This window comes from Cardiocondyla obscurior, linkage group LG21, assembly GCF_019399895.1.
Source record: "Cardiocondyla obscurior isolate alpha-2009 linkage group LG21, Cobs3.1, whole genome shotgun sequence".
NCBI lineage: Eukaryota > Metazoa > Arthropoda > Insecta > Hymenoptera > Formicidae > Cardiocondyla > Cardiocondyla obscurior.
In genome coordinates this window covers 2515553-2542301 of record NC_091884.1, presented here as the reverse complement: position 1 = coordinate 2542301, position 26749 = coordinate 2515553, and the positions used below count along the sequence as shown (strand labels likewise).

Below are 26749 nucleotides of genomic sequence, written 5' to 3'. Positions count from 1 at the left end.
GTAACTACGAAACGGAGAACACATTATTAATTAACGCTTAAGTCGCCACGGTTCATTACGCGAATTTGATCTGGAGTTTTAACTCGCAAGATCTCGATCGCGAACGTTGCAGCTTCGATGCTCACGTATCGTCGCCTGACCACAAGTACGCAATTATCATGGTAGAATGAAGACCGAGATTCACCTTCACTTACTCGATTGAAAGTCACTGAAAGAATAACGGCGGTGTCCTGTGCGAGACAATGCGGTTCATAGGGTATCAGGACGAGGTACACGACGATGAGCACACGCAGATTTCCGTGTCGGAAACCGTATCTCTCCACGTGGCCGGCGTGTGTTCTTCCGTCCGCAGTCGTGAGTAGAGTGAGTCTCGTAGGCCCGTGCAATCGATAGCGCGCTGTGATTGGTCGGCGCGCCTAGGGTCACCCATCTCTTGTGTACAGCAGATTTTTCGAGCTTAACCACGAAGTGGCTTGAACGTTATCACTAATAATTGCGGATTAAATCGTGGGAAAATTGCGAAGGCCGTCTTTGCCCGAATATTATAATAAATATTATATTATATTAATATCCGGATAAAATATTATATTAAATATCCGGGCAGAGATATTAAAATTATTTTACATTAAAATTAAAATTAAACCGAACATTAAAATCTCCGATTTGATAGCACATTAATTTTTTTTTTTTTTTTTTTTTTAAATAGGATAATACTTTTTAATTACAAATTTAATTACTATGCGTAGGGTATCAGGTGTGAGTGGCGAAGTGCGGGTCAACGGCAAGATTCGAGCACCGCAGAGCGAACGATGGAAAAGAACGTCGTGCTACATACAGCAAGATTCCATTCTCAGAACATACATTACCGTAGGAGAAGCCATGACTTTAGCCGCCCACTTGAAGCTCGGTTACACAATCAGCTCCGCTTACAAGCACTCGCAGGTATGACAATTTGTCGCGTTGTAAATCTCTCCTTTTTTTTTTCTTTTTTTTTTCTGAAACGATGCAAACGACCGCATATTACCTTTCAAAAGAGACGCAAGAGTCTTCTTATACATTAAAACATTTTTTTTTTTTACATTTTTCTCGAGACATGATTAACAATTTTATTTTGTCTTGTCTCTCCTACGCCGTTCGTCGAAGTTTTTAATTACTCTTGATTTACGCGGGTGTCTGCAGGTGCTGGAGTTGTTGGAGATGCTAGGGCTGAGCCACTGCTACGACACCCTATGCGGAAAATTATCGGGAGGACAAAAGAAACGGCTCGACATCGCTTTGGAGCTTTTGACCAATCCTTCAGTATTATTCCTCGACGAGCCAACGACTGGTGAGCGATGCGATTACACACAAATTGTCGTCACACGATGGTATCAATTAAAAAAAAAAAAAAATAATTAAACGGCTCGAGGATAACACACGTATCGTGACCGCGATAAATTGACGTTTCTGCTAAACGGCGCCGAGATTGTTCAGTCCTGAAAGCACGTAATGGCCAGCTAACGATGAGAATGTCGTAGAATACGAGATAATAATGTACGTTTTAAAACTACGTGTTTACTCGCTAATTGACAAATGAAAAGCAGATAAGTAGCCGCGGTGTCGTACAAGTTGATTGATTCGGCTAATTACGAGGCAAAAAATCGCGGACGGATTAATATTGAATTGCTTTATTCTAAACAGCTAAACAGCTCTAAAACGTCTTGCGTAAATTAAAAGTGGTGCCCGATGATCGTAAAATTCTCTGCCGCTGCAAATAAATGAACGTCGCGGCCGCGTCGTTACTGGAAAGTTTTTGTTAATCGAGCCAATTGATCGATAGGCCGAAGGTGCAAATGATTATCGCGTCGTAAATAATGAAGTTAATTGTCTGCGATGACAATCTAATATTTCACAATAAACGTTATTACACTCGTGTCGGATTGCACCGTGGAAAAAAAAAAAACTCGTGACGTTATAATCGCGGTGAACCGGCCAAGTCGAGCCGGCAGAGTATCTCGCAACAACCTGTCTCGCGATTCGCGATATGTAGTTCCGATTACTACATTCTATTTCCAGTCCCGCTTACCCAATAACGCTGTTAATTTATCATTAAAATTGCATTATCGTTATCGGAAAAATATCGCTGTACATCGTCGAACCCGAGGTGTTATCTGCGAGATAGCACGAAAATGTAACGTGCTGATTAAGAAAAATAAAAAAGAAAAAGAAAGAAACTTTGAATTTTATCTTGCGTTTTACGCGTTGCGTGCGGAGCGATTGAGAAATGTCTCTTTTTTTTTCTTTTTTTTTTTTTCGCCTCTCTTTTCCCTCCACGGAAAATGTGTATTGGCCACTTTATGGAACGCCGTAGGAATTATTGACCTTTTCCTAGGCCTAGATTCCTCTTCATGCAGTCAGTGCGTCGCTCTTATGAAACGATTGGCGGAATTAGAAAGGCGTACGGTGATCTGCACGATTCATCAGCCGAGTGCCTTGCTCCTGGAGATGTTCGACTCCCTGTACGTGGTGGCTGGCGGTTACTGCATATACAGAGGCCCGGTCAGCTCGTTGCTACCACACCTGGCCTCCGTCGGCGCCCATTGTCCGCCTTATCACAATCCGGCGGATTTCGGTACGTAGCCACGGCGCAGATTTAACGATTAAAGGCGGTTTCTCGGCCGTTTCTGATCAGCAACCGCGTAATTAATGAAACGGTCCAAGGCCGCATTCCTGCATGATCCCCTTCGAGATCGCGAAATTTAAGAGATGTTATAAGTTACGCGACGTTGCGCAAAAAAACGGACGATTTAACTCACTCGCTGCACAAGAGTGTAGTAATACGGTCTCGAATAAATTAAGCAAGGCGAATAAGTTGAGTTTCAAATTGAGAAAGTTTTTTTTTTTATATATCACGCGATGTCCTGAAACGTATCGAGCGCGATTCGTTTTGAAATTGATTTCTCCCGATTGCGTCGACCCGTTTATGGAAGTGAACTGTTGTAAGCTCCTCACGCGATGGATTATGATAACGATGTGAGAACAATCGCGTGTCAACGTCTCGCAACGATGTGCTTGAATAAGTTTGCTGCAAGTACGGCGATATACGTACGCAGAAGGATGTCGAAACGACGGCCGGCATTCACTTCGTAAGCGTTTTGAACGCTCGCTGCTATTTTTGCGGATTAACTTTAATCTCGGCTTACCTAGCTGCTTATCTCTTTTGGGCTCTAAGCGTCGGAACGAGACAGAAAACGGGTTAAACCCGAGACTGCACTTTGTGGAAACGGCCATTAATTATAGTCTCGGGAATAATGATAAAAGTCTAATTATTAAATTGATTTCAGTTCTCGAGGTGGCGATCGGCGAATATGGGATTTCGCTCGATAAATTGGTGGCGGCGGCGGAAACGATACCATGCGACAGGCAAAAGACCACGGAAATTCTCACGAGTCTGCCCGACGAAGGTACGGCTCTCCTTCACTTTTATTTAATTTCGCAAGCCTGACTCTAAATTTCGAGTAGTTAAAACACGCCTCTCTCGGGCTAATTATACACGGAAGATCTACGCAAATATCTTTGAAATAATAAATATGAATATATTTTCTATGAATAAAGCAAGCATAAAAATTTTTCAGGGTTCTTTTAAAATAAAATATCCAAGAAAAGAATACCGGAAATATATATATGTATATATAAAAAAAAAGAAGAAACTGCTTTTATGCTTAAGAGAGTACAGGACTTGTTGCGTCAGAATTTTATTAATGCAATCGTTTCGGTTCAAAATGTCAACCGTGTCGGAAATATTTTAGTATATCTTTATAACTATTTATAGACGTCGATTATTTTTTACAATGCTGCGCAATTTACTTAGCGGCTTAAAATAGTTCGAGCTGGTCTATAAATTCATTCTCTCTTTGCTTTCGTCACGTTAATTGGCATAAGACGATAATGTTTATATGGCTTTTCAACTTTCATATTCTTAACAATCTTGTGCGAATTAACGAGGATTAGGATTTTCGAAAAAAAAAAAATTACACGGAGGAAATTTATTTAAGAACTGTCCCGCAAAACACGACCTTGCTGAAATATTAAAAATAATAATCATAAATGCAGTTTCAAAGACAATTGTTACTAAGTTCTATCGTGACAGCAATAATGCATTATGTGTATTATTTTAGGAGACGTTATCAAGGAACCGCCACCACCAGCTGGTTTTCTGACGCAGTGCTATCTTCTGTACAAGAGACAGCTGTTAAGCTTAAAGAGAGACTACTCGTTAATTATGGCGCGACTGCTCTGTCACTTGCTCATTGGCGTGATATTTGGTTATCTATACATGGGAAGTGGCTATCGAGCTAATGTCTTAGCGAATTACGTTTACCTATATGGATCGTTGCTGCTTCTCGTCTACACTGGAAAAATGGCTGTTACTCTTGCCTGTAAGTTACTGCTATTCGAATATAAATTATGCTGAAGGAAACAAGCTAATTAATACATAAAAAAAAAATGTTTATCTGCGAAAAAAAATAATAATGCATTAATGTACACCAGAAAGACGTCGTAAATGCAAATTAATTATTTATGGGTATATCACGATTTCGCGTTCGCCGTTTTAAACGCCGAGATTTTTCGGCTTCGACGAACGGATTAATATGTGGTAAAAGAAAAGGTAATAGCCTGCGATATATCAAACGAAAAGGCTGATCTGGTAATCACATTAATCAACCGAGTGACAGATCCCTATTAGTCATGTTGGTATTATACACATTAAACGTATTATTAATGAAACCGAATGAACACATATCGGGGCATTTAAATATCTTTTTTTTTTTTTTTTTTTTTTTTTATAACATTACGTAACATTAAATCTTAATTGTAACAAATTATCTGTCGTACATATAAGTTGTGGGTCTAAATTAAACACCTGCGGCACGAGCTACAGTTAATAATAATTACGTCAGTTTTTTTTCTCGTTTAACGTTTTCAATTTGATCTGACCTTTTAATTTGGCACGGGTTCGCCTTATTTATTATATCAATTACATAACGTTTCGAGTACATTAATTCCCAAGTTTGCGAAATTTATGCAAATTATTTATTAATTTCATCAAGACAGATTTCACCGGACCAGATATCCGTTTACTTTAATCGAATGCACCAGATACATCGGTATTGCGTTACGTTCGCCAACTTTCTCGGTGGAATCTAATAAGCTCGACGCTGCAACCACTGCGGTTTCTATTTTCTAAATTAGCGTGCAACAGCTTGACTTTATTAAGCGAGAGCTAGACAGTTTTTTGCGTTATTCGTAACTCCATGCATGCTAGATCGAACGATATTGGAGGCCAGATTTCACCCGTTTCTATCGTTGCTTCACTTTGTGATTTCAGGTGTCGTGATAGAAACGGATTTCACTCCGTGCCCTTATTTTATTATATATTTAATCTGCGAAAATTCACGTATGTACGTCGCGTGTGTACAAAGGTTCGCGTGCACGTGCTCCTGAATTGTCACAATAGTGTCGAAAGCATCAATCGCCACTGTTGTCGGGGACTGTTGTCGCTAATCTCGCTTATCTTTCGAAATGCCACGAGATGACCGATGATAATTATCTTTGCTGTTGCATCGTGTAGTAATATTCGCAAACGCGCTCGGCGCCGCGCTGTCATTACTCCAAGATTTAGGTCAAGGAAACGTGAATATCTCTGTCACAGATGTTGGGATTAAATTTCACACAGCGATCTCGGCGAATCTCGTCGTGATGCAACCAAATATTTTCGAAATAAAAAAAGCAGACTCGAGTCCGGAGCACGCGTTGATAATTCTCGATTTAGTTTGTTCAAAATTATAATCTTATATCATCGCGTCTGCGTAACTTTGTAGATAGTGTTTGATAAATTATTATCTCGATAATCGATGAACGAACGTCTCAATATAAATATAACAATTTTAATTGTTTCACAAACACGTTGATGAACCTTACGCAATTTTATCAGTAGAAAATATGAAATTTTTCGAGTTTTCTCAGCCAAAACTAATGTGACTATTATAAAATTTAATTTAATTATTTAATATTTAGTTTAAGTTTATTACGCTTATATGTTTTAGTTCCATTGGAAATGAGAATTCTCATGAGGGAGCATTTTAATCGTTGGTACCGTCTGGCGCCGTATTATATCAGCATACTGCTGATCGAGATACCTTTTCAAGCGGCATGTGCAGCATCTTACCTGGTGGTGAGCTACTGGTTAACCGGGCAGCCTATAGAGACAAATCGCATAATATTCTTCATGGTAGTCAGCATAGCCGCGAGTCTGACGGCTCAAGCGTGGGGTTTCTTCATCGGCGTCACCACGCCAATTAAGGTAATTTCCTTCGGAATGTCTTCCGTAAACGTTACGCACAATTCTAAATCTAAAGTTATACAATAGTACAAATTCCAAGTGTTCTTGAAAGTAAATAATTTTACGTTCGTACATAGGTACGTATTTACGTGTTCCACTTATTTGTAATATCAAGTTTTACCACTCAACCAAATTTTATAATTACTTACAGATCGCAGTCTTTATTGGCCCCATAATCGCAGTGCTGTTCTCCATCTTCGGTTTCTGCATACGTTACTTTGACACGCCGCATCTATTCCGCTGGATGTTCCACATATCGTATTTCCGCGCGGGTTTCCACAGTTTGTTGTACACTGTGTACGGATTCGACAGAATGGATTTGTTGTGCGACGAATTTTACTGCCACTACAAAAAACCTAGCAAGTTCCTCAACGAGATGGAAATCAATGATGTAAACGTGGTCAACAATTTAGTGCTTATTCTCGGTATCGGAGTACTGATGCATCTTTTGACTGCCAGTGCGCTTTGGTGTAAGCTTAACAGAAGATGAAACACAATCTTGTTGAATACAGTATTTGTAAAATCGCACACTGTCGTTCCTCTCGTGGAATGATATAAGAATTCTGATATGCTTCTCCCATGACAAATGTGAAAACACAAAGAGATGGTAGAGACTCGACTAGAAGCTCTATAAAAATTAAAAAATTGTTTAAGAATTAATTAATTAATTAATTAAAGAAGTCGTCGTTATTTGTCCAGTTTTTACTATAGTCAAATATGTAGTTTCGCGTCATTTCAGCAGTTTTTCATATATATTCGAAGATTAATTTAAAGTACTTTGTTTAACTAAATAAAGTATTAATTTTGGGAAAATTATGTATTAGTCAAACTATAACAGTCAACAACTTTGTTCGTAAAAAGTGATGATATTCAAGAATGATGTAAAATTGATTATATCTATATGTATATAAGTCTAAAGTGATAAAGCAGAGAGCTCAACTCGGAATCGCGGCTTCCACGCGTATAGTTACAAAGGCTCGTCCGTGTGAAGCCAGCGCTTCGGCTGCCGTCGGATAAAAGAATAGGCCAGAGTTATACACTGTCTGTCCTATTCTTTCGCGGCGTCGCCGGTAGTTATCGCAGATCCGCTTCTCGGTAACATCGCCGAGTTATAAGATGAGAGCAGACATATAAACTTAACGATAAAATAAACAAATTTTGTAATGATTATAATTTATATTATGAATAAACTACAATATATTATATATATAAAGGTGTTTTTTATTTCCCTTGCGGGCTACACCCTATAAAAGCGTATCCTGTTCCCGTCAATTCTCCGAGACTTCTCGCCGCGAAGACTTCTTTCGCTCCAAATTTTTTATTATTTAATAATGTCTGACTAAAAATTTTTTAAGTAGTACGAAGTCAGAGTTACTAAACTGTGTATGGTCAGACATTTTCAAGGTATAAGTAGTACGACTCAACAACAAAGTTAGACATTATTAAATAATAAAATATTCGGAGCGAGAAAAGTCTTGAAGAATTGACGGGAAAGGGATACGCTTTCGATAGGGTGTAGCTCGCAAGAAAAAATAAAAAACAGCCTCTGTATCTGTACGCGTGGAAGCCGCGATACCGAGTTAGGCTCTCTGTGATAAAGGACAAGTATACATGACAGCGCGCATTTTAACTATTATAGTTTATAATTGTATTTAAAACTTTAAAGATATACTTACAATATAATATTCTTAAATATGTTTATTTAAATTGCGTTAGTATTGTCTATGGACATAGACATATGTGAAGGTTTTGTTAAGTAAATATATTTTTTGCACTCTCTAATTGCACAAATATCTTACCGTAGATAACCTAATTTTCTTTATGAAGAAAATTAAAGTATTTTGTAAAAAATGGAAATAAAAAGATTATTTAAAATTTCTTTAAGAATGAAATTATTCTTAAACTTATTGCTTTATTATACTGAATCGTATATGATTCTGTATAATATATTGAATCATAAATGATTCTGTCGTCCAGACGAATTATCCTTGATTGCCGTCGATTACCTCGAATTTCTGTCGGCGATGATAGCGTTGTATTTTAAGATTTCTCGGGAACTGAAACAAGATTTACATTTTCCGCAGTTTCTCCTAACGATATATGTATTTTGCTTCGAGTAAGAATGGAAGTTTGTCGATGAGAATCAGCTTATGTAAATTATTTTTAAACTTTTTTATTTGCGACATTATATACGATAGCTTTTCTTAAAGTTTACAATAGAATTTGTTTTCCATAAGAAGAGCATTTAGACAGTTAATAACAAACTGACAAAATTCACTCCCTTAAATTCATAAATATAATTATAATATATTTTATATTTAAAATTTACTCTAAATGGATTAATGTACGATGATATATATGATTACATCTATTTTAATTACACTTAAAAGAGCGTACTTAAATGTAAGCATCGTCTACAGAAAGAGAATTATTCCTATTCGCGATAATAATGTTAATAATAACTGCAGTCTTGTTTTGCATAATAATTCTCTGGAGGATATTTTCTGTTGATTGTTATACTTTTTTTTTTTTTTTTTTTTATACAAGTGTATAAATGTAGGTACCACACGAAAAAGTGACATTGCCATCACAGCGATCTCTACAAGGAAGGTAATACTGTACTTTTTGTTAATTTCTCCTTTCTCTCTTGTAACTTTAAGTAAAACAAAATAAAAATAGCGACTAGAAATAAAATTACTGAAAGACTCAACAATGTACAATCTTCCATCCACTAATTATATGAATATAAAGTAATATACATCAAATTTATTTGATAGAATATTGCATATATATATATATATGTATGTAATATGAAATTGCATGTTTAGTACCTCTATGTTTTATGTATAATGTAAATCTTTTATATACATTATTATTAGATTCTTGTAAATCATAAAGTGATCTGAATAAATATCTTGGATAATGTAAGATATCTCTCGTTTTGTTTTTTTTTTTTTTTTTTTTTTGGTGGCTAGTTTTACATATTTAATGCAATAAAATTTCTTTTTTGTCAAAATAAGAAAAATTTTACTTCATTGAATGGATTCTGTAACATAAATTAGGTCGCAGTTAGTAAAAATAAATAAATTATAGAAAGAAAAACAGTTTTTAGCGTATTCATGAGTAATCAATCGATACATTCTTTCGATACGATGGTGATTTTAGATGAACACATAATTATAATATAGTTACAACGCTACAAATGTTGACATATATTCTTAAAACAAATTATTAAATAATAGAAATTATTTTTAATTACATTATTATTACGAAAAAAAAAATTAATTCACACATAAATACACTCGAAAAATGTCCGTGTCGATGTGATGTTTCTTATGTTGATTTATCTTTGCAGATAGTTCTTCGGATTTCTAAAGTGACTAATCTAAAACAAGGAACTTTTCATATAAAATATACAACGTTTTCATTTACAGAAAATATAAATAATCGATAATACTTGAATGTATGATAACAAAATACTTAGAAACATATCACATCAACACATAATTTAATTACAATAAGAAATGGTATCAACGAAAAGTATCGTAACAAATTTATACGAGTTACTTATAATTTATACATAAAATATAATGAAGTTTAAATAATGATAGTATAGTTTTTTTCTCAAATAAAAAAAAAAAAAAACATAATGAGAATAAGGGAGAATGCGAATTTAAAAGCTTAGATTTACATTTAATTTATTCCATATTTTTTTTAAAGTTTTATTTTTTCTTGTTCTTTTTATGATTTAGTCATTAAAAAAAAAAAAAAAAAAAAAAAAATAAAAAGAGAGATAGAAAAAGAGAAGAGACAAAGGAATATAATTATGAAAGTGTTGGATTACATTTAATTTAATGTGTTGATTATTGAATGATTTGTACATCTTTTAAAATAATTTTTTATACGAATAATTGAACTTGAAATAAAAGATCTTGAAACATCTCTGTTCGCAACAGTGATATCTACAATACTTTCCATTGTTGCCGTTAAAATACTAGGCATATAAGTACTTATATGTACATGTGTATATACACATATAAACACACACATATCTGTACCATATCTGTACTAATCTGATAAAACTAATAAAATATTATGTACGTTACAGAATACATTAATTACACAGTACAATACTGTAAATTAATAATTTAACACAATTTTTTTTACACATAATTATAATCCTCTTCATTGAAAACATCGGTTAACTAAAACAAAAATTTTTTAACATAAGGGACAAGAAAAGTTTCTACATGGTTTGATCAGTCCAAAATTGAGTTGAAAAAGATAACTGCGATTATAAAATATAATTTCCATATCTATTTACAAGACCTCTAGCTCTCTTCTCTTAATAATTATTTACATTAAATCGATAATTTATCTATCGTGATTTTTCGATTTCACTTTTCTTTGCGCTTCTGTTTCATCTTCTATGCCATAAAGATGAGACCGGTGCTTCATTTCAGTTGCAACAGACTTTAATAAACCAACAGAGAAACAGAAAAGTAAACGTAAGAATAACATAAGTAATAAAGAGAAGAAAGATAATCAAATAAAGAGACTAAGCGACATTTATAAATGTTGCATTATAATATTAATTTTTTACCAAACTCACCAGACGAGAACGTACTCTTTTTGGCATAGCTTCTTGCAAACAATAGATTTCATTACGCTTTAAAACAAGTTGAGAGCCATCCTCGAAACAAACCTAAATTAGAAAAAAAAAATGTATTGCACTTAATAATTTAATATTTAATAATTAATTTTTGATACTAAAAGATATATTGAAATTTACTTACAGTAAACATTATTCGATGATTTGTACCTTCGAAAATGCCGTCATATATCTCACCGTCTGTCCACTTAACTTTTACCGCGGCTCCGAGCGGAGGTGTGTTTCCAGAGTTATAGTTCTAAGTACACAAAATATATGTAAAGCATATTTCAAAGTCGTATAATTTACAAGATTTTACGATTATTAAAAACACTGACGGGAATTAATAAAGCAATTATATGTACAGAATAAATTAATGAAATGATAAAAAGAGACTGTTGAAACTTACAATAATATCTGACGGATACATATCGTCGCTGAAGCTATTGTCATTAAAAGTAACCATATAAAAGAGAATATCTTGAATAGCCTCTACTTTGGCTTGATAATATCGCGTGTTGCGATGCTTTGCCCAGACTATCTCCCCTTGGCGTATCTGTGGGATCTTTCCTTTGTCTTCATCGTGTCCGTTACATGTTACCTAGACGCCACAAAATTAATATTAATATTTATTTTACAAGCCCACTAATAATTATATTTTACAATTAAAGAATATATGCACCTGAAGCTCCTGTGAATTGTACACAGGTATAGTAAATGTAGCGCCTGCCACAAGACCGCAAAACGGATGAAACATGTTATTGCATTGATTGCATTTCAAGCACACGCCACTATTTTGTCCGCAAAAACAACATGTTTTATGAAGCATTTCCGCCATAATCGTCAATACATTGATAGGATCTTTGTTTATGACATCTTTGAATATAGCTCCTGGTACCATAAGCGTGCATAAGATATGTGCCCATCTACTATCACTCGTACGCTTCAGAGGGCCGCCAAACATCGGGCACAGACAACACATCTAATTTTGCAATAACGAAGGTAGAATTAAATAAAATACATCTTTTATTCTATTAATAAAAAAAAAAAAAATAATAATTATAAAATAGTAAATTGTTGTACATACCGCGTCGTATTTTCCAGCTTTACACCTGTCGCATGCCCAGCCTCGGATATCCGCAGGTAATATAGTTATACCATAACAAGATGCATGTACGGTTACGTGACATTCCCTACATCGTAAAAGTTTGTTATTTTCTGGCTCTACAGCTTGTTCCTTAGAGTTTGCTGCAAAAATACTGGCCGATACCTGCGCATAAATAATTATTTTAATAAATGTTTAACAAATATTTTTTTAACTTTAGTTGCGTACGTTCAAAGCGAGATTATTACTGCAAAATTAAATTATTATTATAATATAAATTACTAAGCATTATTTTCTTACCCATATAGGTGTACTTTCAGGTAGTATAGTTGATCCGCAATATTTCCAATCAGGCGGCATCATTTTTCTGCTTCCGCTTTTACTTGAGGCAAAAGTAGCACATATTGCACAATGAGATACTTGAGCGCTCCAATAATTATTAAACGCTTTTAACAATTCTCCGTTTGGTATTCTCGGATAAATCATGTCAGAAATGTGTCCCGGTATTATCGACGTTGACTGATTGTAAAGCTGTAACATATCGCCAGACTGGAAAGGCGTTGATCTGCCGAGATCGTCTCTTGCAATCGGTTCGTCTTTTATAGTAACTTCATCTGCTACAATGCATTCATCTTTCGTAGTGGGCTCGTCTCTTATAATAGGTTCAGCTTTTATACTTAATTCAGCTTGTATACCTTCAATAATAGGAGCATCAATAACTTCGGGAACAGTTAACGTAGCAGTTGTAATAGTTACAGGAACATCTACAGAAGCAATAGTTGTAGCGGTAGCAGTCGCAGGAGCAACAGACACGGGACTAACGACCGCAGAAGCAACAGCCGCAGAAACTACAGTTGCAGAAGCTATTGTTGCAGGAGCTACGTTAATAGGAGCCACAGTCGTGGAAGCCACAGTCGTGGAAGCAGTAATCGTAGGATCCACAGTTGTAGAAGCTACGGTCATAAGAGCAATTGTCGCGGGATCGACAGCTCCAGAAGACCTTATCGTTTTTCTTCTCGTTGTAGATTTTTTCTCTTTCGATTTCTTTTTGGAGACAGATGCCTTCGGTTTAAATGCACGTGCACGTGAATAAATATCGCGTTTTTGTTTTTGTGAACCTTGCAGCTGTATGTTATTATCAGATATATTTACGTGTTCATTTTCACGCAATGGGTTCGCATTTGCAATTCGTGACTGAATATTTGGATCAAACAGATTCGTCTGCGTTGAATCGATAGGATCGATCAAAGTTTGAGTATTAATACAAGCACTCGAAGGTGCGTTATTGTTCGATTTATTACATTTGGCCGAATGCTTCTTACGTGTCGTTCCCTTTTGCGGTCTTTGGCGCGATACATTCTTCGTGACTTTTGGCATAACTTGTTTTGAACTGCATGTAGAAGAAGATAAAATATTCGTAGCTCCCGGCAAATTATTTTGTACATGACTGTTGATAGGTATAATCTGAGCGGGAATATCCGGATATTGCGATAACATTGACATTCTATTCACTTTGGGTGCATTTGAAATTGTACACATTTGTAAATCCCGTTCTTTTGGAATCTTTTGAAGTGACTTGAAAGTGTTTGAATACATATTTTGCTTCGAGATCAACCTCAAATCTTCAGAACTATCACTCATACAAATATTATCCATATTTATATCATTCGTCATATTTGTAATACAGTTGCTAAATAAATTTGCAAACATTTTATTACTACAACTTGTATTAGACATAGAAGTAATAGTAGTACCGGCTGGAACCATTGGGATTCCTAAGACTGGCGGACTTCTGACCGCGCTATTATTTCCACTGTTATACTGCGCTTCCATTTCATTTCTTAAAACTGGTGGTTGTAAAGGTACGGATGGTGGTAACAAATAACGAGGTACGATATATACACCTTTCTCAATCTTTACAGAAGGCCTAGCCTGCTGATTATCAGGGTGCGGCTTAGAAACTTTATTAGTCGGCAATTTTAAACGAGGCTCTTTTATTAAAACTTTTTGAACGTTAGTTTTCATTCTGTTGTCTGGGGGCAAACCCACATTTTTACGATTTATACTTGTAAACTGTTTAATTTGATTGGACGTCGGAACGTATCTTTCACTTTGATACTCAGAATTCATACTCTGCGTAATAGCACAAGATTTCTCTCCAAAATTCATATTTGTAAATGCCCTTTTTGAAAAATTGCCACTGTTACTTGTCGATGAATAAATAGATTTTCTGTTTTCCACGATACTGATCGATTTCGCAGTAATTGTTCTGTCATTGTTAGATATAGGATTTATTATTTGATTAGATTTTACTTTATTTGTGATTTCCTCATTGTCAAGTTTGTTAAGTGAAACTACAGGAAGCAGATTTCCTGCTACTAAATTTATATTACTTTCCGGAATTTTACTTATGTCGTACATGTCTAAACCAGGTAGCGATATAGTTTGTGCAGTAGCATCTGAAACATTTGTGGCTGACATGTGACTCGGTGGTAAATTATCACGTTTACGTTTACTTTTCGACACTTTTGGTTTCAATTTTTTCTGTTCGTTATGTTTTGAAGATTTCTTTTTCTTTTTGGCATAATTTGGAATAATTCTCGGAGGATTAAAACCATGTAAAAGATTATTTTCTACTTTTAAAGAATCCATAACATTATTTTCTATAATAATTTTGTCATTATAATTTCCTTGAGGCACAGGAATGTCATCGATACTTTCGTGTGATATACATTCAAAAGCTCTAGACATATCTTCAGGCCTCACTTCAATATTCTCGTGTTTTATATGAACTTTAAGTACGTTCTGTATAAATTTGTTGGCCTCTTTCTTAGGTTTTGTTTCGCCTCTTTCAAGTTTCGGTTTTTTCTCTTTATCTCCGTTCTGTTTCTTCTTTCTTTTCTTATTTTTCTTGCGATTGTAACCGTCGTCATATACAGTTACTTCTCCAATATCTAAAATAAAAATATATATGATCAGTAAAGCTACAGATAAACTGTGTAAAATACATAAGCACTAAAAATTGCAACAGTAAAAATAAAATTGTATTGATATTTTACCCATTTCTCCTGCTTTAAGCCAAATATCTTCTAAAACCTCTAACTGTTGCTCATCTGGGGGCTCGTCTATTTCCTCAAACTCGAGATCTTGTAAGGCTTTCTTAACGTCCAGAGGAATATCAGAATGATTCACAAAATCTTCCATGTTAACGCCAGGATTTGTGCATACTACGTTCTTTTTCTTATGAATCATATGTCGCTTATTTTTTGGTGTCGCAGTTAAATAACTTTCCGGTAATTCGCCATTGCTACTGCTGCTACATAATAAATCCATTTGGGATGGCATTGGAGCAGCAGTTTGTCTAGGATCTTCAGGGTGAGGACCAATATCCTCTCCGCGCAACCACAATTCATACCTACATTTTAAAAAATTAATTGTAATATCGAAATATAAAAAATAATGTTTTAATTATTATTAAATAAAAATTATTTTATCCATAATACCTGTCAGGTTGGAAACGTTTTACAAAAGTGTCCATAGATATTTTGACCATGTCCTTACTACAGGTGCATTGCATAGCTCTTTTTCCATATTCTACCCATCTGGGTGCCGCAAAATTTGTGGATTCTGCGCAATTAAATCCATGATTAAACCCAGCGTGATAGCCGTACGGAAATGTGATCATTATTTCTCCAGCTTCTTGCGTTATCTATAACGATAAAAATATTTAAAAAATCTGAAAGATATTAAATCAATAATTAGAATAATTAGAAAACAAACTTACTTTGTTACACGGAATAGAGTATTGTCTTAGTATTTGAGGAGATATCAGAGACATTTTGTGACGCAGAAATGCTTGACAATTTTGATAACTAGTCGGAAAGAAGCCGCTGGCTAGTCTTTCCAGTCTACGTCCGTGCTCTGGAGGTATGGCGTACCATGTTTTTGGCGCACCAAAATGCAAATAATTTATCGAATAAAGATCCATATCTTCCGTATGCCACGCGAACGTAGTTTTCCACATTCCAAAATACAAGTAAGCTGTATTAACCCCATCGATGGATATGCCATAATCTTTGTTAACGTAATCCAAAATTGTTCCTAGGTGATTAATATTCCACTCTTTAACGTCTGGATCTGTTAAAGAGCCAGACACATCTGCGCCATATATCGGCGCCACGTACGTTATGTTCTTCCAGTATTTCCTCTCCAAATCCTCGTAATCGAAATGACGAGGCGTAGCGTAACGATCGGAGTTGGCTAATTTACTGTACTCTTGCACGGTCAACGATTTCTTTTGAATATTAATTTGTTGGTAAAGTCCCTGTTTCCCAGTGACAACCTGACAAATTGGTGCTGGAATAGTGAGGTCTAATTCATCCAGATTATAGCCTCTCTTTCGCGGGACCCATTCGGGCGGTGGTATCACCTTAGCCAAGCCGGCTTTGTGAGCTCCCTGACTCTCCATATACTCCACATATTTTGTGAAATCTTTAAACTCCTCGTACGTTGGTCTAAAGACCTGTATACGAGGTATCCCTCTTGAATTACTAGCCATCTTGAATTTATTACAACTGTAAACCAAAATTTTGGGAATACTAGACATGTAACTATAAAAAAAAAAACATTTAAACAGAATTGTGTATACCGTAAATAAAATATCATGCACTTTTCATTATTTAAATCAATTAAAAAATATATGATGCAACATGCTGTAATTTCCTAAGGACTTAAACTCTAATCTCGTAAATCTGTCTCCAAATTTTTAATAATATTAAAAATATTTTGCAAAAAATAAAAAAAAAAAACAATTTCGTAGTTTTCCTGCCACGTGCACGCATTACAAGACTTTCACGGTTGCATTTTAGATTTTGACGCAACCCCTTTTCAATACGTTCCAAGAACACGCTTCGAAGTCCTCGGATTAATTTCATCAGTAAAATAAACATGGTTTTTAAGCGGTCGCGAGAGTAAACATCGGTGCCGAGATGCGATTAAATCGCACGCCGATGACACCCTGTCGGCTTTGACAAATGTATCCGGGGTGTTGAACAATAAGCGTCGCAACGTGAAACGTGCAAACACTCTTCGTCCCATCTCAATCTTAGCCGCGAATACTTTCCCCGCACGTGATCCACGCGCTCGAGACTCGGAACACCCATGTGCGACTTACGTGTAAACAAACGGGACAAATCTGTGCAGCGAGATGCGAGGACGAGCGACGGCCCGTCGCGGAAGCGTAAGGCGATACGAAATAAGGCAGAAGAAAAGCGCAAAAGAAGGTGCACGAAAAGAGAGAAAAAAAAAAAAATAATAAAATAGGATCCGACGCTTTTCCAAATCATTCGACAAAGAGAAGAGAGGGAAGGGGAGAGGGGGGGAAGGGTTGCTGGCGATGGTGGTGGAAGACTATAAACAAAATGGTAGTTATCTATTGTCGCCAGGATTACCTCGGGTGGAGGGCTTTTTCGCGACGAAAGAATCTACCCACGCGACAGGGCGGCTTTCCCGTTTTTTTTCGGCGATTCGCGGCCGTGCGTGAGTGGAGAACGAAGGAGGCACGCTCACGGCAGAGATAGAGAAAGAGACGGAGCGAGAGAGAAAGCTTCGCGAAGCAGCGCCTCGGGACGGGGAGATAACACCGTGGGGTGTTCCGCCGCGAGGACGACCGGACTCGGAGGAAGCGTCGCGATACTTACACGACAGACACGCCTGGAAATCACCTCTCCTGTATCAGTACCATCGTTTGCGGGAATCCACTCGTAAAGTACACCGCACCACAGTTTTCTCGGCGATACACATATACACACGCATACGCCGCGTACCGTCATCCGTTGCCGTCCACGAGCGTCGTCCGCACGAATACGGCGAGGTGGCGTTCCGGCGCTCCGCTCCTCGAAGTCCTCGGATCAGGTCGCCGCGACGATGGCGCCGCCTGTCCGTCGTGAGGATCATTTAAATTTGCGGCGTTTTGTCACGTACGCCAGTCGATCGGCGGAAGCCGGCAATGGTACGGGAGGAGAAAAGCTATTCGCGCGTCGGTGAAATAATTTTAAAGATAATTTCTTTTTAAATTTTTTTTTGGGGGGTTTTTTTCGCAATAAAATATTTCGTTTGTTATTTAAAAACATGTAAATTGATTGCCATTCTGCTAATAAAAATACTACACAAGAAGATCCCTAAGAAGCTTAATTATATAGGGTGGGGCAGCCTGTATAATTAAAAAAAAAAAAAATAATTAAAACTTGTATAAAAAAATGCATTTATAAATTATTAATAATTTATAAGTTGTATAAACCGGGAGTACACATTTTTGTAAAACACATAACACGTGTGCATAAAAAAATATGATTATTTCAACTTTGTTATGCAATAATTAAATACATAAAAAATTGAACCAATCATATTAATATGAATATTCTTTATATACACGCGTTATGCATGATACGAAAATGTGTACTCTGACCTATATACTTTGTATCTTATTCTTGATTAAGAAGCGTTTCTGCCAGTGCGAATTGATTTTAATTTTAGTTTAATTCGCTTTTTATCTTGTTATAATTCCCAGAATTAGTAAAAAAAACTAAGAGACAAATTGGACCGAGATTAATATTGATCTATGTAGGTAGAAATGGCTCTAAGCGATAGCTCGCAGCAGTAACATATAAAACAGTATAATAAATACTTTAATCGCCTGCGAACGCGACTCTCCGAAGGCGGTTGAGCGAATCAATCATTGATATTTTATGTATAGACGTGCTGGGTAAATAATACCGATAAGTACCGCATTAACGTTGCCTACGAGTTAAAATTTCCTGCAAAGTATAGAAATTTATATAGTATACGTAACGTAAGGTCTAAAAAGTCATTGAAAATAATCGTTTAATGTAAAAAAAAAAAAAACTTAATGATAAAATTATAGCGACGCCAAGATGGACCGGAATTCATAAGTTAAAATAAAAAAAAACTCGCGGGTTTTTTCTCTCTTTCTCTTTACATACAATGTATCGCGCAAAACAGCGTTTCATTAATTATGAATGAGGACAATTGTAATTATTTTTTTCGTCCATTTTTTAGCGTGCACATTAAACGCAGATCCGACATTGGGAGTTTTCCAGCAAGGAGTGCTACAACATGTGCTACAAACGTGTGTTTCTAACTCATCGCTGTGTGCGAAATAATTAACGATGAGATAATTCGTTCGCGTGTCTGTTACTGGAGAATTCGCATTCCTAGTTAGTGGTGTTGCCAATGAAAATGTATCTCATTTGAATATGATACGCACTTGCTGGATGCATTTTAAAAATTACTGTGACGTAATCTGGCACTTTGTCACAATGCGTTGACTAGATGGTGCCAGATTCGTAGCATGGTAGCATTTGATGATACGTAGCAAAAACGAACTGGGGATCCGTACAGAAGCTTAATAGCCCGCTCTATTTTTATCACACGCTACCAGTCATTACCAGATGCTGACGAACGCTACTACTAAAGGATACGGCGGCCCGAATCTGGCATCAACGAGTCCGTCTAGTAACGCAACTATCTCTAGGCTCTGATTGGCCCGTTCTTTTAGATCTAAAAATATACGCTAATCGGACACCGAGGCTCGCTGACCGTCGCCTTCCCCGAATACACCCATAAGTCTCACTTCGCTTGTTCAGCGGTTAGCGCAGTTCCTGCCCTAGTTCGGTGGATATCTTTTTACCTGCGCTAAGAGAAGATAAAATTCTGAGTTCCAGTAGTCGCGCTTAGCCCGCCGAGGAAACGAACGTACGCGTTGAATGAAGGAGGCTTGATGCGCCGACGCCGTGAAGTCGGACGCGTACGCGCGCGCGGACGAGGGCGCGCGTAGAATCGAACGTCACGAAACACCAAGTCGCACACTAGTCGAGATCGGGCAAGAGGACGCGTGCGGAATAATAAAGGCGTGTGTACAGAATCGAAGGTGGCGAGGCTGGTGTGCCAATCGTTCGGGGAAAAGGAAAGCGCGCGGAAGAAACGCGCGGTGGAAACCCGACGTTGGTGGCTATCGACGGGAAAGGCGCGGCGCTAATCGAACGTATACTGACCGCTGGGCGTAGTGATGATGAGATCTTCGAAAGGAACGTGCGACCCGCAACAGTTGCTCGCGGACAACGCGCTGCCCGATAGATCGCTTTATCTCCTCTTCGAGGATGTGTCGTACAGCGTGCGGAAAGGGATTTTGACGAACGGTAAAGCGATATTAATCATTAAATCACAGCTACGCTGCTATTTTGAGAAATAACCTGTATATGAAGTGTCTTCATAGATATTATTCGCGTACGTAATTCTACATCAGAGTAATTTGGATAAATATTAATTTATCCTCGCCTAGGGGAGTGTTAAACGTCTCTCCTTTTATTAAATTCAGCCTCATGGTTTTAAACGTGCCGCAAGAAAAAAAAAAAAGAGATTGTACACTATATGTTATACCGCTGTATTATAATCGTACAAGTAACGATAAACAACTACGTTATAACTGTATAAAAAAATTATAATCACGTTGAAGTTGATGTTTTTTTACATTGGTTCTAGATTAATTCTAATTTTGATGATGCGACATATTTTGTCCAGAGGCGAAAAGGAGATATATATTTCTTAATTTAAAACGCCGTTTTAATACGATGGCATTGTATGTGGAGTAAATAATAATTAAGGAAAACTGTTATAAATTGCAGTTAAAGATTAAGTGAGTATTATTGAAAATTTAGATGAAAGAGAATGAAAGTTTTAAACGATACTCACTGTGACATATATTATTTTTGAGCGAGGAAGAAAGGGAAGTGAAGCTTTACTAGTTTTGAAGAATATAATAAACTAAGATAAGAACCTGGTCGCTCGAAAAATGAGTGATTTCTTCCCAGAACAAAGACATACCAATGGTAGTTAAGAGGACTTCGTAGTGACTTGATAAGATATAGGCGAGTTGGTGTTTGGCTTCGTTTCAAAGTGTAGAAAGATAATGAACATATATTACTCTTATATTCATGAAAAGGTGCTGGAATATCATTTATCTAGATACATTTACTTTCAAAAGATAAAAAGAGCTTTTAGATAATCGATGTAATATAAATATAAATTTATATATTTTTCAAAGAAAGATACGTTTATATACGTTTCAGATTTATCGCATTGTCATGTCGATATTATATTCCTAAAATTGTGTAGACAGATTTTAGTCTCGAAATGCCGAGGCTGCTGTAATTATTGACTGGAAAGGATTGAAAGTTAATTTTTAAATTAATAAAAAAAACCGGCTTATCAAAATTTCGTATGTTCATTTCATAGATCTAGTTTTCACCGAGCACTTAGTTCGGTTTCAATTCAGAGTGAAATAAAATTCAATTCGGTTGACACTCGCTTATTTTATTTCAATATGTTCTTCGATGCATTCTTAAATCAAGTCCGATGGGGACCCATCGTTGTATTTCTTTTATTTCGAATTAAAACCAAATTGATGCGCTCGGTGGAGACTGGACTGAAGACCATAGATATTAAAAGTGTTGTTTGTAACACTATTTAACTAGATAGACAGACAATGACATCTGAAATTATTACTCACTACATTCTTTTCTTTTTTTACGTTTTGCAAGACTAATCATTATCGCGATAATAATATTTCACAATTATCGGAAAAGAAAATGCGCGTTGCAAAATTATATTATAATCATCGGTTACGTTTGTTGACTATGATAGTTTAAAGGTAGCAAATGTTGTATTCACTTGCAGTAAAAAAAAAATTTTTTTTTTTTATTTAATTCTTTTAAACTTAATTTAAAACTAAAATATATTTCTAAATATATATACTAGTGATGAAACATTTTATCATATCTTTTATGATGTAGATGTTACCTTGTGGCATTAATTTATTCTTTAATATATATATATATATATATATATATATATATATATATATATATATATATATATATATATATATATATGTATCTGGCAGTGCCAACATGCGTTCTCACTTGGAACTTTCACTTTAGTAGCAACAATAATTTGTTTAGATTGTAATTGAAATGGTGATTGCATTCTGCTGATGCAAGTTTTGTCATATTTAATATACTCAGCATGTTATATGTACTGTTATACTATTATGTACTGTTACACGTGTGTTATATAATTTGTTTGCTAGACAACTATTTATTAAAATTTTTTTTTGCACAAATTAATTATGCAATCTATTTTACAGAGAAAAAAAAATTATTAAAGGATCTCAGCGGCGATTTTCGACCTGGTGAGCTCACAGCTATAATGGGTCTTTCAGGCGCTGGAAAATCTACGTTGATGGATATCTTAGCAGGTTTTACGTCAGTATATAATTAATACTATACTGTAATCAATGTTATCTTGAAAATAAGTTAGAACTTAATACAAAATTTTTCCGTACAAAGTAATTAAAGTGATACACTGAAAAAAAAATTCTTTCAATTAAACTCAGATTTAGTTAATACAACAAAATTTTTAATAAACCGAAGTAAATTGTAGTCTATAAAGACCACAATTAATTCGATTAAATAATAATTTTGTTGTATTAACTAAAATTGGATTTAGTTGAAAAGTTTAATCTGTTTAATAATTTTTTTTTCTCAGTGCATATATTATGTAATTATATTATATGACTATGATTATGTAAATATAATTATATACATATAATAAATGTACAATTATTTAAACTAGCTAGCTAACTATCAAAAAATACCTTGGTTTAGTAGTAAAGATTATATTATGATAAATATATGATGCTGAAGATCGAATTATAGTGGATTTGTTTTTTCGGAATTCGCTCGTATTTTTCCTCTGCGTGTTAAAAAACAACTGTATAATTTTCCAGGTGTTTTATAAATTGAAAATTTTACTAACAGTTTCTTAAATGTCAATTAAACATTTCGTTCGAATTTCTGTTCATCCGAAACGAGGGTATCTTGATTTATTTGAGCGATAACCATTCGAAAAACAACCTTGAATTTAGATATCATATGGGTAATCTTCATTATCATTGTCAACCTTGATTAAAAAGCGAAATCTCTTCACACGGTAGGATCTTTTCCTGGGTTTTATCTACGCCCGTACTTTAACTCGCTCATTTTTAGATAAAATTGCATGTACATGTTCAGCGGTAAAGTCACATGTGCACGAATATATTTTATCACAAGTCAAGTATCCGTTTGTGCTTTAGATGCATTTGCTGCGATGCATCGTGATATCATTCAATAAATGATTTTTTTAATCTTATCTTTTTTGAATTTTTATCTTCTCACATGTTCTTATCTTTCTCTCTTTTGGTACTGTCCAATTGCGTAACTTACAATCTATTGGCAAATTTTTCTAAAGTACATACCAATTATTAAAACGTTCATCAATCATAGTTACATTTATATCATATACGTATTCGTTACAGAGAGCTAATCGCTTACGATCTCGTTACGATTTCTGTTCGCACGTAATAATAATTTTAGCAGTGGTTTTAGCATAAGCTACGCATCAATTAATTGTTTACAATATGTATAATAAAAATTAATTGCACACATATCAATAATATAAAAATTATCATTTCAGAACAAACTCGATCACTGGCAAGATAATGATAAACGGACAAGAACGAAATATATCAGAATTTCGCAAATTATCTGCCTACATAATGCAGGACGACAACCTGCAACCACTGTTGACAGTACAAGAAGCTATGCTTATTGCTGCTGATCTCAAACTTGGACTTAACCGCCGTGAAAACTCGCAAAAGGTAAATAATACTGATAACGTCGGCTAACTTAATGGCTATTAAACATGTATTACTAAAGTGCGAGTTTAAAGGGTAAAAGTTAATTGATGTAACAGATTGACGAACTATTAATAGCAATGGGCCTCGACGAGTCTCGTCATACACTTACGAAGGAACTTAGTGGAGGACAAAGAAAAAGACTTGCCATTGCACTCGAGCTGATTAACAATCCGCCAATTATGTTTCTTGACGAACCTACGAGGTAAATATATGATTTTCTTCACGAAACCCTACATAGTTATTATTTTCTTACCATTTACTTGTCACGTATCTTTTATACAACTGTCTCAATGAAATTTTTTAGCGGTTTGGATAGCACTTCTTCAAAGCAATGCATATCACTTTTGAAGCAATTAGTGCAAGAAGGACGAACCATAATCTGCACGATTCATCAACCGAACGCGATTCTTTTCAATATGCTGGATCATCTTTACGTGATTGCCGACGGCAATTGTGTTTATACGGGCAGTACACAGAATTTAATACCATATCTAGATAGTGTAGGATTTAATTGTCCAATACATTATCATCCTGCTGATTTCCGTAAGCTAGATATGTTTTATAATAGACGTCGTTTATATAATGTACAATAATTTTCACGCGGTACGAATCTAACGCTCTTGTTCCGTAGTAATGGAAATATGCAACGGCGATTATGGTTCTCATGTATCGAAGCTAGTGGAGTCGATTGGGAATGGCAGAAATGAAGAATGGAGATCGACGCAGTCATTATACTTAAATAAAAATAAAGAAACTCTTACATCGCAACAAATTACTGAGAGGCTGTACTCCTTCGAAACGGAACTGATACATACTCCGGACTACATTGCTAATTTCTGGAAGCAGTTTCGTGTTCTTATTAAGAGAAATGCAATTAAATTATTTCGAGATAAGGTAACAAATTTAATTTCGTCCTGCACATTAATTTTCTTTAATATTATTATTTTATGGATTTTTATTTCCGTAGGTTTTTACGCTTTTACGGATTGTGATGCACTTTGTGGTTGGTTTGATGGTGGGAATATTATATTTTAGAATTGGTCAAGACGCTGCTTATGTTTTAGATAATTTTAATCTATTATATTTTAATATTATGTTTCTCGTGTTTACTGCCTTTAGCGCTACAATGATTGCAAGTATGTTTATTGCATTTATCACACTTTAATTTTCTTACACATTTATTTTTAACGTAACAAATTTATTTTTTAAATTCTACATCGTTATATTTTTACTAATTTTTGCAGTTCCTTTGGAATTACAAGTGCTCAAACGCGAACATTTCAACCGGTGGTACAAATTACGATCGTACTATTTAGCGAACAAATTGACTGATATTCTAATCCAACTTATTGCCACGTTTATCTATACAATTATAGTATATTACATGAGTAATCAACTTCCCGAAAGCAGAAGATTTGTATTATTTATGTTCATGTGCTTCATTGCCAGTCTGGTTGGACAAGCAGCTGGACTTCTCATAGGATGCATATTAAAAGTCCAGGTTTGAATTAATTTATTTAAGGCATTACTTTAAGTTGTTTTAAATTAATATTAATTGTTATATTTTGCTTTTTATTTTTTTTTTAACTGGAAATAAAGATTTAAAACTTTATTAAATTAATCGGCTACTATTGCATATATTTTTTATTTATAAATTGATCATTATTTTTTTTCTTTTAGGATGGTGTCGTTTTTGGACCGTTTGCAATTATGCCATTCGTTATACTTAGTGGTTTCTTTATACATGTTAAAGACGTTCATCAATATTTTCATTGGCTGTTTGACACGTCGTTCTTCAAATATGCTTTTGAGGGAGTGTTGATAGTGACTTATGGGTAAGATTTATTTTTGGAAATACACTAATTAATAACTGTAATGTAGTGCCAAGTGTCAACTTTTTTTCTAGTTGAAAAAATTATTTTTTAATTTATTTTGAGTATAAAATAAAGCTCAAGCACTTGGTAACACTTTTTGCTTAATTTTTCATATTATTTTATTTTTTCTTTGTCGTAAAATCTAAGAAGAATATTTATTATTATAATCGTAGCTACGATCGCGCGAAATTGAAGTGCTCGGCGGATTATTGCCACTTCGCTGTTCCTAGAAGATTTCTTATAGAATTGGGCATAGAGGACGTAAATTACTGGTTAAATGTAATAATTTTGATATCAATGTGTATCATTTTGGATATTGTAGCATATATTTCGTTAAACATAAGAATAAAAAAACGCATATACTTGAGCTAATAAATTTCGTATTAATAGTTTTTTCTTTTTTCTTTTTTTACAATTACATGCAGCAAACGGGTAAATAAAATCTCTACGGTTACACATCTCAAGATTAATTTATTTCTTGTTATTCATGTGATGATGCCACATTTATAATATTTGTATTATATGCCTAAAGCAATTATAATATTAGATTAATAGATAATAATTCATTGCAGTTGCACAAATTAAAGTATAGGTTGATTTTAATTTGATAAATCTATTTTAACATATTTTAGCTATGTTTAATATTTATTATCATTGATATACTTCAAACTTGCCATGACATTTTCGTTCAAGCTATATGCGGGTTTTTATCTTATAACAGACTTTAATTCCTTCATGTTATTTTTCTGTTAAACACAATGTTATAAATGCACTTGTACACGAAGTTATTAAGTAAAATAATTAAAAGCAAGAACTGTTGTTTTATTGAATAAAGTTAAGAGATTTTTTTCCGCGGAAATATTATTTAATTAAAAAAAAATTATATATACAAATTGGAATATTATCGCGTTTCTAATATTCAACG

The 26749-nt window shown here is 35.0% G+C and overlaps 3 protein-coding genes and 1 non-coding gene across 9 annotated transcripts; 2 read left to right on the top strand and 2 right to left on the bottom strand.

Annotated features, from left to right (window-relative positions):
* The first annotated feature begins 738 nt into the window (after positions 1-738).
* Positions 739-7595, top strand: LOC139110523 (ATP-binding cassette sub-family G member 4). The gene is made up of 7 exons (XM_070670357.1): positions 739-942; positions 1180-1327; positions 2372-2611; positions 3072-3443; positions 4158-4418; positions 6087-6343; positions 6534-7595. Exons 1-7 carry the CDS (start codon positions 739-741, stop codon positions 6870-6872), a joined length of 1821 nt encoding a protein of 606 aa, XP_070526458.1. The 3' UTR covers positions 6873-7595.
* A 1717-nt stretch (positions 7596-9312) lies between these two features.
* Positions 9313-18193, bottom strand: LOC139110740 (lysine-specific demethylase 4A). Of its 4 annotated transcripts, none has more exons than XM_070670730.1 (11): positions 17838-18193; positions 15923-16712; positions 15642-15847; positions 15198-15553; positions 12439-15092; positions 12121-12303; positions 11716-12015; positions 11443-11634; positions 11179-11292; positions 10995-11087; positions 9313-9428 (listed from the first exon to the last, which is right to left on the bottom strand). In XM_070670730.1, exons 2-11 carry the CDS (start codon positions 16694-16696, stop codon positions 9393-9395), a joined length of 4908 nt encoding a protein of 1635 aa, XP_070526831.1. In that variant the 5' UTR covers positions 16697-16712; positions 17838-18193; the 3' UTR covers positions 9313-9392. The 4 variants fall into 4 exon arrangements, with proteins under 4 accessions (XP_070526831.1, XP_070526830.1, XP_070526829.1 ...); XM_070670729.1 differs by lacking the exon at positions 9313-9428 and adding an exon at positions 9435-9767; XM_070670728.1 differs by lacking the exon at positions 9313-9428 and adding an exon at positions 10192-10587.
* A 1437-nt stretch (positions 18194-19630) lies between these two features.
* LOC139110746 (ATP-binding cassette sub-family G member 4) lies at positions 19631-26638 on the top strand. 3 transcript variants are annotated; one of them, XM_070670752.1, is made up of 12 exons: positions 20226-20354; positions 20698-20851; positions 20938-21083; positions 22361-22478; positions 23728-23911; positions 24007-24152; positions 24255-24493; positions 24582-24844; positions 24918-25086; positions 25195-25451; positions 25631-25785; positions 25998-26638. In XM_070670752.1, exons 4-12 carry the CDS (start codon positions 22423-22425, stop codon positions 26194-26196), a joined length of 1668 nt encoding a protein of 555 aa, XP_070526853.1. In that variant the 5' UTR covers positions 20226-20354; positions 20698-20851; positions 20938-21083; positions 22361-22422; the 3' UTR covers positions 26197-26638. The 3 variants fall into 3 exon arrangements, with proteins under 3 accessions (XP_070526852.1, XP_070526853.1, XP_070526854.1); XM_070670753.1 differs by lacking the exon at positions 20938-21083; XM_070670751.1 differs by lacking the exons at positions 20698-20851; positions 20938-21083 and having other exon boundaries at positions 19631-20354.
* Positions 20472-20531, bottom strand: LOC139110864 (U6atac minor spliceosomal RNA). Its single transcript, XR_011547102.1, has one exon. It is a non-coding gene; the product is annotated as a U6atac minor spliceosomal RNA (small nuclear RNA).
* Positions 26639-26749: the final 111 nt, after the last annotated feature.